This window comes from Neopsephotus bourkii, unplaced genomic scaffold (assembly GCF_033783945.1).
Source record: "Neopsephotus bourkii isolate Nb327-2 ecotype Australia unplaced genomic scaffold, CSIRO-AGI_Nbou_v1 NB_245, whole genome shotgun sequence".
Taxonomy (NCBI): domain Eukaryota; kingdom Metazoa; phylum Chordata; class Aves; order Psittaciformes; family Psittacidae; genus Neopsephotus; species Neopsephotus bourkii.
Window position 1 is genome coordinate 925,396 of NW_026900755.1, and position 20,218 is coordinate 945,613.

Consider the following 20,218-nt stretch of genomic DNA (forward strand, 5'->3'; position numbering starts at 1 on the left):
CTTACAGCAATCAAGTAATCTCCAGCTTGAGATTTATTCTGTGTGATCTCACCATTCTCAGCTCTGAGCTCACAGAGAGTGCTCTCAGCTTTATACTTCATGCAGCAATTAAATCTTTTCAGTACTCATGCTCTAGCAAAATCTGACCATTTGTTTTGTTAAACACATCTAAGGCAATTTCAAGGTTAAGGGAACTAGGTATCAGCATTTCTATGAGATACATCGTTGGAAATATGCCAAATGATTTGGAAATAGGGTGGTTTAATAGCAGACGACAAGAATGAATTCTAATAAAGTATATCACAAGTAAGAAAATGGAGAGTAAAGTGACACACTTTTTCATCCACTTGCATCCTGACTAGCCAAGAGCTATCAATTAGAAAAGCAACACTAAGCAAGATAACATTGCAAACCCCAACAGAGAAGTGGAATATCTTAGCATAAAGTCCTACTATCCTCAGGAAAGTTTTTTTTTAAGAGGTATCTTGCTGTAACCAGCTTCTATCTGATACAGTATAAACAGCTTGTGCTAGCTCTGTCTTGAAGACAGTTTGGGCTTGCTGATTTAAGGTCAGTTTTTTGTTGTCAGCACACCTGTCGTCAAAGAGTAAACTCTGGAAAACGGCAGAGAATATTTTTTGCATAGGAAATAGAATTCTGGGTATTCACAAGAAAACAGTAAGTTTTTGTTTAAGTCTTCTGCTCAGAAGAAGATCCTGTAGCCCACACAGGTAATGCAAACACAGACACACAAAATGGCTGTATGACTATTCTTCATCCAGCTGCAATTCACAAAACTGTGTGGCCCCATCTTTTTTGTGCTTGTGCTTGTCCTCATCCATGTCTTTTCATCATGTCTAAACTTCTCCATGCTTTCCCATCCTTGCTCCTCTGTACCCCTGTCTCACTTAAGGCTTTCCCAGACTATTATAGATAATGGGAGGCTTGTCTCAACCTTCTCTGACAGAAGATGGTAAGATATGCCATCATGCTTTGCTCAGATAGGAAGATGGTGGGAAAAAAAAAAAGAAGATCAAATATCTGTCTTTATATAATCCTGACGGAGAGAGGACTGCATGCCTGTACCTCTACAATGCCAACTACAGGGATTTAAGTGGCTGTAAGATACAAAAGTTTGAGCTGGCTGGACTTAAAAAAAAATAAATAAATAAAAAATAAAGAGAGAGAGAAAGCAAATGAACAAAAAATCCCCAAACTCCTTTTCTCCAGGTGTTCGTGCCCTGCACTGCTCAGGGTTTTTCTCACTGCAACAGACACAGAGGCACTGGCTCCCAGCATCAGGGCAGCAGCGCGATGCAGAGGTGAGCAGCAGCAGGAGGTATGCCCAGCCACCCCACGGAGATGTCCCTCTGCTCTGCTGCTCCATCCGCACTGCCCAGAAAAAATGCTTTCCTCAATCAACAACAGCGTGTGGGAGTGTCCTCTCTCACAATGATTTGAGCCAAGCAGACCTTCAGATGCACTAGTCTCACAGGATATGAAATCTCAGTCTCACTGAATTCACCAAATGAGCTGCACGTAAGAGCTGGTTCAGTAAACACCCACGTATTCTAGTAAGACTTTATGTGCTATTTTCACACACCGGTTAAGGAGTCCCTTGCTTATAGTATTTACCTCTTGAAGAAATCTGAGACAACAGCCTGAAGCTTCTGCACTAAGCAAACCAATTTCCATGACCAAGCATAACCCCTCTTCCCCCCCTGCAGTTTGTACTAATGCCTTATTAAAAAATGTTAGGTTTGCCCTAGCAAAGAGCAAAAAAAAAAACTTTTTATTGGCTTGTTCACAGCCAAATTTACCCCTGAGCACCATCTCCCAGTGTTTCTGCTAAGCCAGTCTCTAATACAGAAGCGCTGCATACAAGTAAAGAATTGGGAACACCAACCCAGTACTGCTGGTTAGAAGGAGGAAGCAGCATGGATGCTTCACAAGATGCAGAAGGTAAAGTGCCAGCACTGGCTATGTAACACCTCTGCTAGTCCCATGCAGGCAATACGCCAGAGATCAGGAGGAGTCTCAGGTAAAGTTCTGACAGAAGGGTTACCTGTTTGACTTGTACTTTTGCTGAATGGGTGATTTTTTTCCTGGCTTTATTATCCTAATTATTATCCATTTTTAATAGACATTTTTAATAAGCAACAGTAGTCTCTTTAGCAGAGACAATTCTTTGCTGAAAAGTCAATCTAAGAGAGATGGTGGCAAACCCCAAGTTTTGGCGAGTTTCCATTCATTAGGAACCTCCCCACTGGAAAGGAAGCATTCACAGCTCCAGCTGACTTGCTCAAACAAGGAGCGAGGATGTCAGAGCTGCAGGGAAGAGAAGGGAGTGTGCTAAGAAAAACCTGTACAGGCAGCTGAGGACTTCCCAATCAAACTGAGGGCAGCAAACCTCATTAGCTTTTCACCAGCATGGGAGATAGTAGCGCAGGGAAACATCAACACAGCTACATTTTCAAGTTACTAAAATTTTGCAGTTAACCAAAATACTCAATTTCTAGATGTCTACTGAGAAGTGAATTGTAGGAGTTTGATACTTCTAATGTGGGCCACCATTCCTAGATGCTAAGATTTGGACTTAAGAGCCTTAGATTTCAGCAGCTGTTTTTGGATACTCTGCCCTATGTTTCCCAGCCCGGACAAACAACCAGATTATCACTGCATTGAGACCTCATAGCAGCCTTCCAGTATCTGAAGAGGGCATATAGGGATGCTGGGAATGGACTCTTCATTAGAGACTGCAGTGATAGGACAAGGGGTAATGGGTTAAAACTGAAACAGGGGAAGTTTAGATTGGATATAAGGAGGAAGTTCTTTCCTGTTAGGGTGGTGAGGCACTGGAATAGCTTGCCCAAGGAGGTTGTGAATGCTCCATCCCTGGCACTGTTCAAGGCCAGGTTGGACGAAGCCTTGGGTGACATGGTTTAGTGCGAGGTGTCCCTGCCCATGGCAGGGGGGTTGGAACTTGATGATCTTAAGGTCCTTTCCAACCCTAACTATTCTATGATTCTATGATCACAGGAGTAGGTTAAGTGTCAGACCTTACTTACTGATTTTTACTGTAAATACTGTCAAGTTTTATTATGTGTGTATGTGTGCACACACATACACATCTATGTAAAATAACCCACAATTTTTTCCATTATAAAATCTGGCCTAGTGTTCAATGGTATAGGTTCATTCACGTTTTCTAAATATCCTATAGTTCTTGGGGTTGTTCAAGCAACCTCCAAATTATCAGTTCTCAAATGGAATCCACCAGGCAGGGTTTCAGAGCGCTCTACAGAAGATGACAACTGAATGCAAAAAGCCAGACAAGACAGCTGCTAGGTTTGCTATGGGCAGGTCCAAATGTTCAAGCCAAGTGCACAGTAATAAAGGCAGCGACCAGTATTTCAGAAAAGAAGGCTGCCCATTCCCTTGTCAAGCATGCTATTTTGCCAGTAAGAACATCCTTTTCTTTTTTTTTTTTTCTATTCAGAAGAAACACCTACTCTTCATGGCAGCACCTCAGGTTGAAATTATAGTGCTGCAATGTACAACTGAAATCAGAAATATTGTTGCCTTAAAGACCTAAATTGGTTCAGCCTAGATGCGGAGCAGTATTACACTAGAAGGACTCCTCCTGAGGCTCCTACTTTGCAAGACTGTGCCTCCACCATTAACAAGTGGTTTTTCTGAAGAGACACGTGAGAAGACCCAACAGGAACTGGGAATTACATCTTATTCAGGGGGGATACACAAAGAGTGTCTTGTAAACTCACCATACCTTCCCTATGCACCATACAGTGGTTTAAAAGCCAAGCAGACTCCCTCTGAAATTTTATTTTGACCTATACAGTTTAGTTCCTCACACCAAGAGCAAGGTGGAAGATTTTGCTACCAAAATCCAAGATAAACAACATACACCATGAGTATTTCTATCATACTTCATGTGTTAACAAAGACTACCATAAAAAATCGATTACACTACATGGCATAAATCAGCAGTATTAAACCAACAGCCATTAAAAAAGTACTAGGTTTTTACCCTACTTGTTTTCTTTAGAGATAAACCACCCTAGTCAAATCAGTCCAACAGCAGCTAAAGCAACTTCATGCTCTTACTATTTTTTTAGACTACACTGGGAATGCTAAGCTGAAACTAAGGCAGATAAAACTAATTTACAGGTGACAATTAAAAAGATGCTTCACATATGCTATAGAAAGCATAAAATTAGGAGGTAGATCATAACATAGCACTTAAAGGAAAGCTAAAATTTGTTACAGCAAACACACTATTAATACTTAGCAACCTTTGCATTGGTTAAAAGTCTTACACATTTCTGATGGTAGGCAACCGCATAGCCTGAATTAACCAGTACCAACAGAAAACATTCAATTAGAGAAAAATTATTGCTAATTCTAGCAAATATATTTTTCTATTTTTAATCAAATTCAATTTTTCTAGATTAGCATAAAATTAATATAGTCTATTAACTACAACAAAAGGAAAAATATCTACACTTGATGAAAACAGTAAATATTAATCAAACCAGGGGAATCAAGCCAAAGGAATTATTTCAGAAATGGATCGCTGGTTGATTTTGCAATCAACCAGTAAGTAGCAGCAATGTATTTCGTATTATTATTAGAAACAAAACCATAACCAACAACAAGTTGTTTCAAAACTGCAGACTGAAAGGTTAAAGTTAACCATAACTTTTACATATTATTACTGCACTGAACTTCAAAATGCATAAAAAAAATGCACCAGGCCAAATGAAAATACTAGTCTTAGCCACATAAATAGTTGAGCATTTACATCTGACACATTAATATCCTGGGATCTTAAAAGCAGTGCTTTCAATAAGTAATAAATACAATATTTTGTTCTCTAGGATAAATTGTTTTAATAGCAGACAATGAAGTACTTCGGGTGGAAAAGGGAGGATTTCTATTATCTGATGCAAAAATGATTGGTCAGTCCCTGCTTTTTAATGCAACATTGCCCCCACCTGGACAAATGAATTTCGATTTAGAGGTTGGCATTCATATCATAAAACTTGATAAAACACAGTGCAAATGTCAACAAAATTTGGAAAAGTCACAGCAACCTTTTATTACCTTTTGTAGTATACATTTTTAAAGCTCACCTAAGTCTGTTAGTTTTACTGAAAGTCTCTCAATATTTTCCTGAACTAAATGACAACCACTCAGTAGTCACAAAAAGTCCTTTTACATTATACACTTATTCACTCCTGAAAAAAAGACAATAGTGCATTTTCTACAAAGAATACTGTATAATCTGATAAATATGCTGATGTAGTTTCAGTGCAATATATATACTGCACGTGCATATTGTGTATACAAATAAAAGGTAAATGCACATTGCTTATACAGAAAAGAACAAATTTTTGGATTGCAGAAAAGCATACATTACACTTTTAGATCAAAGAAGTAAACTTAGCAACGTAACTTCTCTTTCACCTAATAGAAGAATTAACCTTTAGAATAACCATGAAATCTGATCAGTTCTTGCAATAAGCAACTTAGTTTTGCAATATTCTTCACCTTGAAACAAACAACTCCAGGAAGCCTGAAAACTGTCTTTTGTCTCTTCTGAGTAATTAAAAAATAAAATGCCCCAAACACTTAGCATTTTCCCTGTTTCATCCAGAACAGCTTCTCACAACAACCTGTACTTGCAGTCAAAAAACCTCCCTATGATGAGCAAAGCTTCTGAAATGACAAGCACTTAGAAATTAAACAGCATCTTTTGACAGTACCAGAAGTTATAATAATAAATTAAAAAAAAATATTAAAAGGTACATACGAGTGCCAAATGGAAGGAAACAAACCCTGAGTGGACTGCACATTATACACATAAAGGCAGTGCTCCTGGAAGGCTGCTAGGCCTTTGCGCTGGGAAGTACAATCAAAACGTGAGATTATGATAACCTCCTTCCAGAGAGCAGAAGAGGTTTTTTTAGTGCCCCCTGGTGTCACTCCTATTGTGATACCTTAAATTTCCATTAGGGTATTAATGAAAGAAATAGTTTCTCTTCCTCAGAGATAAGTAATTCTGATGAAGTCTTTTTGCAACACTGAACTGCCTTCCATATCCCCAACTCTATTATTTGATTAAGCAAATAACAATACCTGTTAACACAGCCAAGACGTATTTAAAAAAAATTAACACAGATGTGTTACACTAACACATTTTATGACAGATGTGTTTGACTGTGACACTAACAAAATCTTTCCTAGTGCCTATGTTGTGGTACCTGAATGCAATAAAACTATCTGCAGGTAAAACTCGTTTTATTGTCATCATCAGATGGCCATAGGAACAGCAGTTGAGCTTTTTCAGCAGGAAAGATCCTGCTTCACTAAGGATATTGAATTCTTCCCAGTGCTTTCACTGAAATCAGTAAGCTGAAATCTGAGTGTTAAAAGAAACAGTCATATAAAATAAAAGACAGCACCTGATGATCTAATGTACTTCCATTTGAACTTCTAAAGTAAGTTTTAATTTATCAGTAACAGTCCCACTGTGAATACAAGGGTCATGGTCTCTCTCTCTGAGGTCTGCTGCACTTCACAAGCAGTTGACACTGTACTTCCCTTATTTATGCTTTCACCCAGCCCTCTTAATAAATTACACTTTGGACATCATTCCAGGGAGGATTAGTATCCCGTGATAATTGCTCGTGCAGCACTGGGCCCCAGACCAGCAAGTACAAATACCGAAGTGCGCATTTTTGCAGGGGTGTGCAGACCAGATGCAGATCAGCCTTGGGGCCCCACTGGCAAGTATGCTCCTATCAGGGACCTGCCCATGCATGGGGAAAGGCGACCAGAACAGCCATGAATCGGCAGACCTTTCTTAACATGGGGACACAAGAGAACACCTCAAATTGTCAAAAATACTGACTGCTTCAGCAGAATAGGCAATTATTTTCACTATTTTGCAAAGCCAGAATGAACCAACTAACCCTCCAAAATGTCATCAAGTGCTTGAAGGTCGGTGAACTTGCCAACTGAAGTTGCTTACCAAGTGCTGAATTTTCACTGAGACACATTTGCCAGGTACCACAAAAAGATCAAGACCTGTAACTCATGACATCTGCAGAAAACCATCTCAGGTAATAGGCATATCTATTTCAGTGACATCTGGGGTCAGGCTTATTTTCTCACATTTCTATTATTTAAGCGCAAGCCCCATCATGAAGAATCAATCTTTATTTTAAGATCGCAAAAGTATTTTCTATTTGTCAGACATTGCAGGAGCGCTGCTGGTCAACTGCAATAAAGCAATCAGCTCCAGATGTGCCTTCAGCATGCAGCAATGCCAACAATCCACAAAGGCAGGCTGCACGAATCACCAGGCTGCAAATTTAACACAATGAACTATCATTTTCCCAAATACCTTCCCAAAATCAAAATGTAAAGTACACACTTCAGGTTCAGCACCTCTGATGGCTCCTACAACAACCCAGCAAAGCACAAAGGTGAGAAGGGACATCTGCCTTGCCCCTGGCTTCCTCTGCTGCACCCTATCTTGATGGCAGTATTCTCCTTCCGTGTGACAACCATGGTGTGGCTCCACACTGTAGCAATGGGAGCGCAGAAGGAAGGACTCAAGGCAACTTGCTTCCTTCATTTTGAGAAAGTAGATGCTTTCATTTCTTAGAAGGCAGACGCTGATTTGTTGAGATCAGTGCTTTTAGAAGCAGCACACTGGCTTTGACTGAACTTTTCACAGATGCTATCTCCCAGAGTCAAGTCATAACTTCCAGGCAAAGTCAGAGATCAGTTTGAGGAGAACTGAAACATGAGGTTTCTGTCTCCCACAAGGGCATTCTAAACACTGTACCAATCTCCCTCCCTAGTATAGACAAAGGCAAAATAACTGCAAAAGGAGGTATGAGTCCCAGGTGCTCATTTGCTCTTGATTTATGCATAGTGGGGAGTAGGATCTTTGCTTTTTGAATTTATTTGCTTTGGGTTTTATTTTGTTGGGTTTTTTACTTCCTTGAGTAGCAACTCTGAATTTCATTCTAGTCCCAACCAAACTTTGAAAGACCTTTGGTCATCCAAACTGGACTGAGGACTGGGGTGGGGTGGGGTGGGAGGATGGCTCAGAAAAAGCCTAGAAAATTTGATGTGGTTATTTTCTGATGAAGAGACTCTTGCGTACATGGCAGGAGACTGCAAACTACAACGAGCACTTTTGCTTATGATTACACTTTTCATATTACAAAATGTAGTTAACAGCCTCACTAGAGGAATAGCAGATGTCTTGGCCTACAATGAGCAATGTAATACCTCAAGAAACCTCAGTCTAGGGCTCAGTTTCAATCCAAGCTGTCACAGGTATAAGATGACAGAATAAAATCATTTTTACATTAGCCTGGACATACATCATCACTGCAGGCTGTGATTTGCAACATTCTAAGTAGAAGATTTTATTTAATGTTAATACCAAGTGAAAGGGTCGAGTGCCTAGAATTGTGATTCATAAAGGTGGTCAGGCTACCCATTTATCTGCATGACCTTTCTGACCACGGAGACAAAAGACACTTGCTAAGGGAAAGGATTTGGTTTAGACCATATTGATCATATAATTTCAATGTTCACCACATAGATGTTACAGTACATGAATTATCTATATAAGAAACTGACACTGCAATTTTACCTTTAATATCAGTATCAGTTAAGTTCTTGTATCTCCTGAATACCCACACTTACCTAAAAATACTCATTTTTTTCTATGTCAATAATAATGCTTTATATGAGTTAGCTATTTTTGTTTTAATATCTAATAGACTGTAAATTACAGTCCAGGTTAGCCAGACAGTCTATATTAACAAGAAGAGTAAGACATTTTCCTTATATTCCATGTCTTGCACCAAGATCCTTGCCTATACCTGTACAAAATGTGGATTACAATGCATTATAGATGTAATTCCATAGCAGTTTCTTAGAGAAGCCATAAACCCTTTTCATGTTGATTAATTTTCAAAAATGAACATCATAAAATCTGGCTGTTCTAAACCTGCCACAGTTTTTGAAGGAGTAGTCAGAATAACACTCTTTATAAAAAAATTAAAAATGCAATAGCACAGATACTTGTGCTAAGTATCTTTGCCTATTATCTCCTCTCAATACCACCAAATCCTTGTAACTTACAGTTTGAAACTGCAAACAATGCATGCACTTGAGTGCTGCACAGAAACAAAGCACTAGTCTTCCAAAAATATTTTTTCTAATATTCAGGTGCTTTGTTGACTTGTTTACTGACACTTACTGCACTGCACTGCTTCGTACATAAAAAACCTCAGAAACCCATTTCTGCAAAGTTCGTGATTGTTATTCATATCCACCAAATAATATTAAAAAATAGGACATGAAATTCTACTGAATAATTTAATAAATACCAAGTACCCAGTCTTCCAATTCTATTCCATAGGTATGGGAATTGTTAAATTAGATTTATACCAAAATACTGTCAGAAGCAGAAATAACCCTTAAAACACTTCTACCTTTTTATTTCACCAAAGTAAAGCCATTCTTTCCCTATGTTCAGGGCTTCCTAAGATTATCCAACAGAGGGCTCCCAGTAGCTATTAAAAAGCTCAGTTGAGAGCCAAATGCACAAACTCTAGTATATACACACAAATCAGCATGCTGTCATTTTAATAACCTGTTCTGTATGCACATACATGTGGCACCTACACCCAATTTAGAAATTTGTAAAAGCATACATTAAAACCACCCAGGTAACGCCTTGTCAGAACTTGCATGCTGCTGAATTCAGAGTTTGCATGCTAGCTCAAGGTTTTTTAATGGTGGAAAATTAGTGTATTTTTTAAGTTTTCTTTACACAAATTAAATTACATTTTCATATACTTTCTCTACTCTGGCTTGAGAAAAACATTAAGAAAATTGTGTGGAACAAAGTTTGCCTACTGCATGAGTATCAGCCAGTGGGAATGGAAAGGGTGTGCTTATGCACATGGAACATTTATTTGCAAAAGCCAATTTACACCTGACAAACTTTATCTCATCAAGACAAAGATGCAACTGGACCATTTCAGCAGCAGGGTTAAAACTTGTTGTCTTTGTTGAGATGGTTATAAAGTGGGCTTGCAGTACAGTAGTTCCGAAATGCTAAGTGATCAATGTACTTGGTAGATTATGCTTTTTTGACATTCAGATATCTGAGGCTAATAAAGCATTTTTAAAAGATTTTGCCAATACAGCAGGAAATCCAAGTTTGCAAGGAGTCTTGGCATATGCTGTCAGAGTTTAAGAAGGACTTCAGCCACCCACTAACCTGTCCTCAGAGACTGTAAGTAAAAGGGTCCTGTATATAACCTTCACCCTGATGTCTCCAAGCAATACTACCACCCTCACCATGTAAAGGCCTTAATTTTACATACAGTACATGATAATGCACTGTGGCATGTCTTCTCTCAGTAACATACGACGAGATATCCTGTGGGAACACACATTTTTTTTAATTTAATTGAATGCTACAGCCAATATAGTACCATGTTGGTGTGCAATGCCTGATCAAAAAAATCCTCACAGCATATTACCTGCTCAAACACAATGTGATCATAAGTCAAAGCTATTGTCCTGCAATAAACTAATGTTAGCATTTGATGGGTTTAGTGAACTATTCACCATAGATGGAGTTAATACATAAACTACCATACAAAATGGTTTCCAAACACCTTTACAGCGTTAAAAGAAATTACCTATCTGTAGTTCTGGAGATTCATTCTGCAGCACTTGCAGATATACCCAGAACACTAGTCAACAAGGCATAATTTTTCACTTTGCGATTCAATTTGTTTTCCATAATAGCTTTGGAGCTTATCTATAATGGTAATAATTTGCTTTCCTCCATACATTTACATTCAACTGAAAATACATACCTGTACCCTTTAAGCATGTCCTATGAAAGTACTCTAATACATATCTTGCACCAAATGTCAGTAACTAATACATATCTTGCACCAAATGTCAGTAACTAACTCCTCCAAAACTAGTTCTGCATTTTCATAAATGCAGATTTTTTGACCAAAGTCTTTGGAGATGAAGTACAAACTGCATATTCTGCTACACTACACACCACACAATTATGTTTGTCTCTCCATCAACAGCAATGTATTTGGTGCTTTCATTCACCCTGCTTTTATCTGCAGTGATACTGTAAAGCATGTGGACAGCTAAGTAGAGAAAAAAATTATGGTATTTGCAACTGCATTATGGCAATGCTAAACTCTAAGCAAAACCTTTTTTGGCATAATACAGGACAAGAAGCACCCTGCCCTAACTTGACTGAGCTGACTTCAATCTCCACACACATTCAAGAGTCTAATTTCGGGCTGGGGAGTCTGCATGCACATAAGCATTTGGAAGATTAATTCGTACTGCAATTTGATGCAGATCTTGAAAAATAGACAACACTCTCTTGACCCTCTACCCCACCATGACAGTTGAGGTTCAAGAGGATACTCAGATGCCAACTTTTGCAACTCTTCTTATACTTAGAATACAGACATTTCTCAAACTAAATTCTAAGTGCCTTTTGCACAGAAGTCTTTGGAAACAATCTCTTTTCTATTTCAACTGGAGATGCAGGTATGCAGGATCTTTGGAAAAAGCCAGACAACTCTAGCACGCAAAATGCTATTTTAAAGATTTAGACTTTCAGTATTACACAGACACCATTCTACTAATTAACTCCAAGAGTACATACAATGCGTGTACGAGAACAGCAGTAGTGTAACAAAATTATCAAATGAACTCTAAATTTTTACTTACCACAAGTCTCCATCTTCAATAGTCTTATCATTTGGGGCTCCAGCATGGCCGTAGTGCAAAACAGACGAGTTCTCCCCACTAACAACCAAAAAGAAAATTCAAGACATTTAATGGGAGAAGAAACATTAACAAACACAGCATGAGAAGAAACACTGTAAACATGTGACACTGTAAACATCACTTTTTTGTATTCATGTATTAAGCACGAAATTTTGCCAGAGGTCCTGCCCTGGCACAGGCTGTAAAAACATATCCTGCAGCTCGCTCAGCAGAAATGAGTATGGAGGGGGCATTTTGCTACTCTGGCTGCAAGATATGACCTTTCTGCAGAAGGAACTTGGCACAGTTCATAGAAATATCTCCCACATCCATGAGAGTGTTAAGGAAGCAATTATGCATGAGTAATTATTGAACTTACACCCATTTATTACCTTCTGGATTTTTTTAGATTACTAAGTGATATGTTTCCCTAATTTGAGGTTAAATATACTGAGGCATAAAAAATTAACTTCCACTGGAGTAAATCCGACATGCCTGAAATGCTCTATGAGTCACTGGGACCTGAAAAATTCAGCTGTCCAAATAAACAGTTCCAGTTCACCTTTGGCGCTCCTACATGTGACCTCTGCTGGAGTGGACACACTGCAAACTGCACAGGGAGCATTCACAACATACAGTGCTGGCAGCAGCAACAGGCACTCTATTCTTACCTCTTACTAAAAAACATATTACAAAGAAAAGCTGAAACATTTCAGACTAAACTGCTGATTCACAGAGAAACATCTCCAGCAAAGGATGGACCATTGTTCTGTGCTTCTGAAGCTCCATGGCCTATTCAGTGACTTGTATTTGGCCTTGACATCCTCTCCTGTTTAATGATATTCCCCCAGGCCCATCAAACATTAAAAGACCGATAAAGACCTCAAGCTCTACCTATTTTTCTTTTCTGTTCTCCTCAGAAAGATGCTCTCTTTTTCTCTTCAAAAAGCTAGAAGGATTATATCATATCCAAAAATGCACGTCTTGATATAGGGCTACTGCTGCATCTCTCTGACCTCCCAGTTGACTCGCCAGTCTCTATTCTACCTTTCATCAAAACTCAATTGGTCATCCTGCTCAAATTTGATTCTTTCAAGTTGTAATAGTGGAACAGCTTCATATCTTATGTGAAAGGAATCTGAGGCTCAGTTTCAATGAATCTTTTGTTGCATCTGCAGTAAATGTGCCATCTGACATACTAGAAATAATATTCTCATATTAGACTTCTGATATATGCAATTACAAAAACAGTAAACATGCACTGTATCCAAAAACAATTATAGTCAAGATACATTAAGTACTTGTGACCAATTAGATATTTAACAGATCACTGGTCATTCAGATATAATAACTCCATAAGCAATAATGATGGGGCAGAAAGCAGAGGCTGCTTAAAGTTTCTGATGGCTGGATCATGTTAGTATTTCGAAATAAGTTTTTATTGTTAATTAATTTTTAGCATACAAGAATCACTATGTTACGAGGAAGTGAAGGACAATGTTCTATAGGAATGATTCTATGATACAAAGTGTATTTCTTAAAATTATAATCCAAAGGGAAAAATTAAGTTGTTAAATCAAGAATTTAAAACCCCCAACAGAATTAAGGCTGTAACAGATTTGTTTTGTGATGCTGATTCAATCACTTATGCACAGTTTTGCGATTGGATACTAGCTGGCTGCTTTTGACTTCCTGGATTCCTGACTTGGTAACCTAGACTCTTGTGCAGGTAACTAAGAATGGCACCATAAAGCTTGCACACAGGAAGACATGATGTGAGATTCCTTCTGAGATGTCATGTCTCCTGTGCAGTGCTGTGATAGCTCCTTCTGGCCACAATCTCAGTTCTCCACAGTTAGGCCACTTTCAAACTTAGTTTGCTCTGTCTGAAAAAAGAGACGTGTTATAGGGTGATGGACTGCAATCAAAAGAAAATGACCTCTTGTGCCAAGCAGGCACCAAGCTTACAGCTTCAACTGTCTCCTTTAACGTGAAGGGCACCAATCTGAGCTGGACTATCAGCATGACAAGAGGAGGCAGCATCATTTCCTGTCTGAAGAACTGTTTATCAGGTGGAGGGCTACAGTTCTGGGGGGACTGGCATTTCAAAGCAACTATAATGAGCTTGGTGCTATGCATGACACCATTTGTGAGCCCACACACTTGGTATTTAAGTTAAAATATAAAAATTATTAAAAAAAAAAAAAAAAAAAGAAAAAGCCAATACCTGTTAGTACACACATATGCTCACACAACAGCGTGTCAGGATTTTAGCTGCTGATACTATTCCTTCTCTTCCTTTAAAAATGGTGATAAAGCAGGAGAAGCAAATAACACATGCATATATTTATGATCAAATTAAAAAAAAAATTCATGCTAATGTATTTGTGGATAGCTTGTTTACTTATCCTCATATGCTGGCACCCTCAGTGCCATACACCATACTAGCTGCATAAAGAAGTCATATATTCAAATATGAGCACCTCACAAATGCTTGTAACAACAGACATTACAAATACAAAGATGGGGTATTTCTTTTGCACATTTTAACATAAAGGTTTTAGTTTACAAAATGTTTCTGTAACATTCTGCACCAACTGTTACAGAAGATGCATGAAAAATCTGTTTTTCAGCACCGTTAGTGAAGCGTTAACAGCACACAATCTTTCTTGGCATTTGAGACTCCTTATCTGTCACGCACATCTTGGCTCTGTCGAGGAAACGGGATCGTACCACAGAGAGCACAGTTGGTGCTGAAGACCAGACAGACACACCATATGCATTTCATCTTTTCTGGCTGTCTGAAGTGACTGGGGTGAAGAGGTCTGGGTTTCACTTGGGACTGGCTCTGGGCAGGTCCCCTGGGCTGAACACCCATTAGCAACTGAAGCACAGCAGACCTGCTCCTGAAAACTCTCTCAGCTGTCTTTCACCCAAAAGAAATTCAGTGTATGCACGCCAGGACTGGTCCCTGCCTCTGAGCAAAGCCTTGCAGCTGGGCATGAGTGGGAGACCTTGCCTCAGAAATGCACTCCTGACCGAAATTAATAACACTGATGTGGACACACCTCCAGCCTGTTCTTGCCAAGAGGTACGAGTCCAAACTTCCTCACAGGAAGCGTCTTTACCACCATCCTGAGACCCAGGCAGGAAAGATGCTTTAGGAACAATGTTACAGAAGTGACGTGTACCCACAAGGCAAACGTTACATCTAGCCAGAAACTGTTCCTAATGATTCGGTTAAACTTTCAAGGTGGCTTCAGAACAACTTACACAAAACCCCCAGCCACAGGCAAAGCAAATGAGCCTTCCTGTAGAAGCTATTTCCTTTCTTCCCGAGGAGCAACAGTTGAAATGTCTGGCATCAGCACACCACAGTCAGGGTTTAAAATTATGCACTGTGGGGAGGCGTGGATCACTGGCAGCTCCGCTGCCTTCCTGGAGGTTAGCACCTCTGAAAACCACCACACATTGGGTGTCTAATGTCTGCCTCCAGGCAGCCAACCTGAAAAATTCTTCAAGAGACTTCTGTGTTTTTATTCCTTTAATAATTTGCCTCTAACTGGTGCCAAAGATGTGTTTGTTACAGAAAGAACTGCATAAAGTGGTGAAAAATCTGTAAATTAACACCGAGAGTGCAAACAGTAGGAAGAGATTCATATACTAGGAAAGGAAAGAAAAAAAATCCCCAAAATACATTTTAGATCAGAAAATACCCTGAAAACAAAGTATTAGGAAAAAGACAAAGAGGAAGAATGCAGGTAATATTTTAAGAACAGGAGTAAGCTAAGCATCAATCATTGCAAAGAGTGCAGCTACTAACTCTACATTAAGAACAGCTAAAGAAAAAACAATAGACCATTAAATAAAGCAGCAATCTGTTTCTATCATGATTTAAATAATAAAATCAATCCAGAGGGAAGCACTAACAGCCATCTCTCCAATTTTCCACCTGAGATATGAAATCTTTGAAAGTTGTACTGAAAAGGAAAGAAAAACAGATTAAATAAGTATCCTAAACTTATCCAAAAAGCTTTACATATGGCAGTCCTCAGATAGAGGAAAGCATTTTACTGCACTACGCTGTTCTTAATCACTGGAATCATCTGCTGAGAGCTGTCATCTGCCTGGAGGCATCTGTCAAGATGATCTGAACCTAAGATTCCCCAGTATCAAATTGCAGCTGATCATGGCTTCTGCACTGGTTGCAGAGATACTGATGCTTCCATCTCCACCTGAATCCAGATGGAGACTCTGTGCCTGGTTACCAGTGGGTACCATCCATTGTAGGGTCACCAGGATGCACTGTGCACGTGACTCAACCTTTGCTTTCCCCTTTGTAAAACTGGTTACTTGATACACCAAGACACTGCAATGAATAATTCGTTAGCATTTGGTAACTACTCAGAAGTTAACACTTTGTTAACTGGTGCTAAATATATCCAAGTACATTTATAAAATACTATCATTCTTGTTTAATTGCACTTAACGTGGCGTCTGTTTGCGCTTCAAACCACTGACAAGTTGACAAGTGTTTGAAAGTGTCACTAACTACAGGACTAACCTCGCTATGTAATGACTTGTAATACTAATATATATGTCCTGTTATTCTCAACTGATTGGAGAGTGAATACAAGCAAGAGAATCCATAAAGCATATCTGGTCACACAAAATATTCATTTACCATCTTGTGAAGAGTACTCAACACTGGACAGGAAACAGCTGCAAATGATGCACTCAACATGTGCAAAGCGATTCATTTCTATACCAAAATATAGTATTGACTACTCTTGATATCCAGCTTAGTGAGCATCTTTTCTAAAATCTAAATAACAAACATGGTTTTTATTTAGAAGCATGATTTCTTTCTATAGAAATTATTATCAGGCCTGTAATCTAACAAGGAAAGACCCTGCCAACATATCACAACTTTAAGTGTCAGGAAAACAACAAAACTCAGCATGAATAGAAGAAAACATTAACTATACAAAAATCCTAATCACAATAGCTATCTTTATAACATAGGTAAGTGTAATATTTACTGTGCATGATATTTTCATGATAAAAAATGCCTATTATTTTTGCTGTTGTTAACTGAATTCATCAAATAGATCTACTTACATTCATTTTATTAAGACCTAGCATAAAACTGTTACTATTATTCACTCTTACTTCATTGCTCATAGTCAGACCATAGCAATTTACAGACAAAGGCCTTTGTGTTCTATCTTCTTATAATTTAGTTTTATTTTAATCAAGTTTGTCTGCACTTTTAATTGTAGTGGAAGCATACAATGCCAGCTCCCAACTGCAACAGTGAGTCACAATATTATTAGGCTCTTGCATTTCAAGGGTAGTCCTTCTCCACGTATTAAATCCTCCAGCAGTTCTGAGGCAGTTCAAACACCACTCCCACACCCTGCTAAGCCCCTCCAGCATGGTGGGGCCAGACACCCATGAAGCTCCTGTGTTCACTCCCTTCTGAACTACTGTTGGGGCTTTCTTCCTCCTGGGTTACTAGAGTAATGTAACCAAGTCCTGGATTTTTCAATCCTGTGGAGAGTTTAGTCTGTCCCCACAGGGTCACAAGGATCCACCGTACTGTTATAAGCATATAGTAGATGTTTCTATAGGTTTATCAAAACCATGGATGGTTAAGCATCCAAAGCAGACCCTGCAGTATGTGCTCTGATTTACTACAAGTGAATATGAAATCTGTATGGCTGTGAAAAACCATATACAGAGACAACTTGATTTTACCATCACAGCCTGTGACAATACCACAGAGACGGAGTCTCATTTCAATGGGATGTTAATTCTCAAGTTATATGATGGTACTTAAAACAGGAAACTTTTCAGACAATTTAGATGCACAATTTGCCATAAAACTGCTCATGCTCCTATTGCAATTTTGCATACAAATTGGAAAATTGCATTTATGAATAAGCAATTGAGTAAACAGCAGAAAGAAGTGAAGATGCTAATTGTCCCTATTACCTCCAAAGCAATATAACACTACTGTCATTAATGTGAATCTTTTTTTTTTTAAGAGTATGTGTTTTCAGTGGAGGGCAAATGCTTGTGACTAGCAGCAGATTTACAAGTGGAATATATATACTGATATACATGCCTCATCTGTCACACAACTCTTAATTAGATGAATGCCACTGACTAAATAAGATTAATATCTGAACAAAGCACACAGCTGTTCTTCAACATGTACACAATGCTATTCTCTTAAGTTCTGCAAATTAAAAATGTGTATTTCTACAACTGCAGGAAAAACGTTTATAATACATTAACAAGTACGATACCTCCAACACTAGCTGTTCAGCAAGAAAATTACAGAGCAAAGAATTTCCAAATTCCAAAAAGATTAGTTTAATCGCATGCTCACCTATAAGGCAACGAATTTTGAGAAAGATATTAAATATTTACGGTATATTTCAAAGGGAGTATTTTTGAGCAACAGAAAACAGTTCTAAAGCCCTTCTCCGTAACACTATTTAATAAAAAAGGCAACTGCAGCACAGACATAAGCATAAACATGACCTTGGCAATAGCAGTCATTGAGAAATCTCTTGAGTATGGCAGAATCTGTAACTGCGTTATTTCGTTAAAACACCTTTCTTCGGATTTTCCAGAGGAAACAGTTCAAAACTCACTGTGGTGGCACTTGTGAACAAATCACAGGCCTCAAAGGAATATTACAAATATCCAGTGGAAACCTGACCATAAAGACCACAACAACTCAGTGTAAAAAATCCTCTTACCTGCCACAGATGCAAGTGTAAGAAGTGTGGCGCATGCCACCTCGAGCATAGCAGTAGTGTTGGAATAGGCTGCAAAGAAAGAAAGGTGGTAATTAGTAATATATTCAAAACTCCCATAGGACAGGGATCAAAGCTAAGTCTTTCTTGAGTACAGCTGTGTTGGTGCAAATCCCTGGCTCCTCGATGAGGCTCTCTGCCTATTTCTGGTCATCTGAAGACTCAGGTTCACCCACATCCACAGCTCAGCAGTCCTGCAGAGCACCATGCAATTTTCAGAAAACCCATTAAGCAACTCTGCAGCAGAGAAGAGCAGGTCAAGTGCAGCTTGCTAACTTCAAATGGAAAATTGCTTTCCTTAACAACACAACATAGAAAGGCAAAGCATTGCTGGCAAAAGGTAGTTCATCTGGCCACAGACTGAAAGGAAGGGTAACAGGTAAATGCTGAAGCTGGCCAAACTCTCTGAAATGAGGTTGAGAAAACCACTGCAGCATTTTCAGGTATAAAATCACACCCATGATCCTTATTTTCAACCCTCCTGCCTTCAGTCTACAGTGCGCAAATTAGCAAAAGTGAATAGGGAAGGAGCGCACCAGACAGGGAAAAGCTCTTCTTCAAAACTAATTCAGCAGAAGCTTTCTCATTTTTACCACCTCACTGACAGCTGCTGCTGAAAGCTGAAACAAATATCCCTGAAGCCTGAACTACATCTGACTATGCTGTACACCCTCTTCTCCAGACAAGCCAGCAGCGCTCTCCCATTAAGTCAAGCCAGGCACTCTCTGCTAGCACCATGGTCCACCCTGGAATGGATGGTCTTATGTTTTCTTGTCTGTAGCAAAACAGACACAGAAAAAACATAAAACTATTCAATTTCAGACTGTGGTACCTTAATACCTCTGTGATCTCCCCTGCCAAAACACGGTGTCATGGTTCAAGCCCAGCCGGTAACTCAGAACCATGCAGCTGCTCGCTCACTCACCCCCTTCTTCCTCCCCTGCTACTGGAGGGATGGGGAGGAGAACTGAAAGAACATAACTCCCACAGGCTGAGATAAGAACAGTCCAGTAACTAAGGTGTAACACAAACCACTGCTGCTACCACCAATAATAACAATGATAAGGGAAATAACAAGGGGAGAGAATAAAACCGCTCACCATCTGCCAACCAATACCCAGCCCAACCCGAGCAGTGATCTAGCCCTTCCAGGTAACTGCTCCCAGTTTCTATACTGGGCATGACGTGTATATGCCCAGTATAGAAATAACCCCTAATAAAGGAATAACCCCTTTGGTCACTTTGGATCAGGTGTCCTGTCTCTGCTTCGTCCCAACTTCCCCTTCTCCCTGTCAGAGCATGAGACTCAGAAAGTCCTTGGTCAGACTAAACATTACTGAGCAACAACTAAAACCATTGGTGTTATCAGCGCTGTTCCCAGGCTGAAAGTCAAAACCACAGCACCACACCAGCTACTAAGAAACAGAAAAATGACTGCTATAGCTGAACCTAGGACATATGGGGGAAAAAAATTACTGCAGACTCAATCCCAACAGCAAGAAAATAATGTG

At 39.2% G+C, this 20,218-nt stretch overlaps 1 protein-coding gene across 1 annotated transcript in view; it reads right to left on the bottom strand.

Annotated features, from left to right (window-relative positions):
* PEPD (peptidase D) overlaps positions 1–20,218 on the bottom strand; it is a 141,773-nt gene that overhangs the window by 46,982 nt on the left and 74,573 nt on the right. The window contains 2 exon segments of the mRNA XM_061345964.1: positions 11,839–11,916; positions 18,651–18,719. Of these exon segments, the coding sequence (XP_061201948.1) occupies positions 11,839–11,916; positions 18,651–18,719 (147 nt within the window).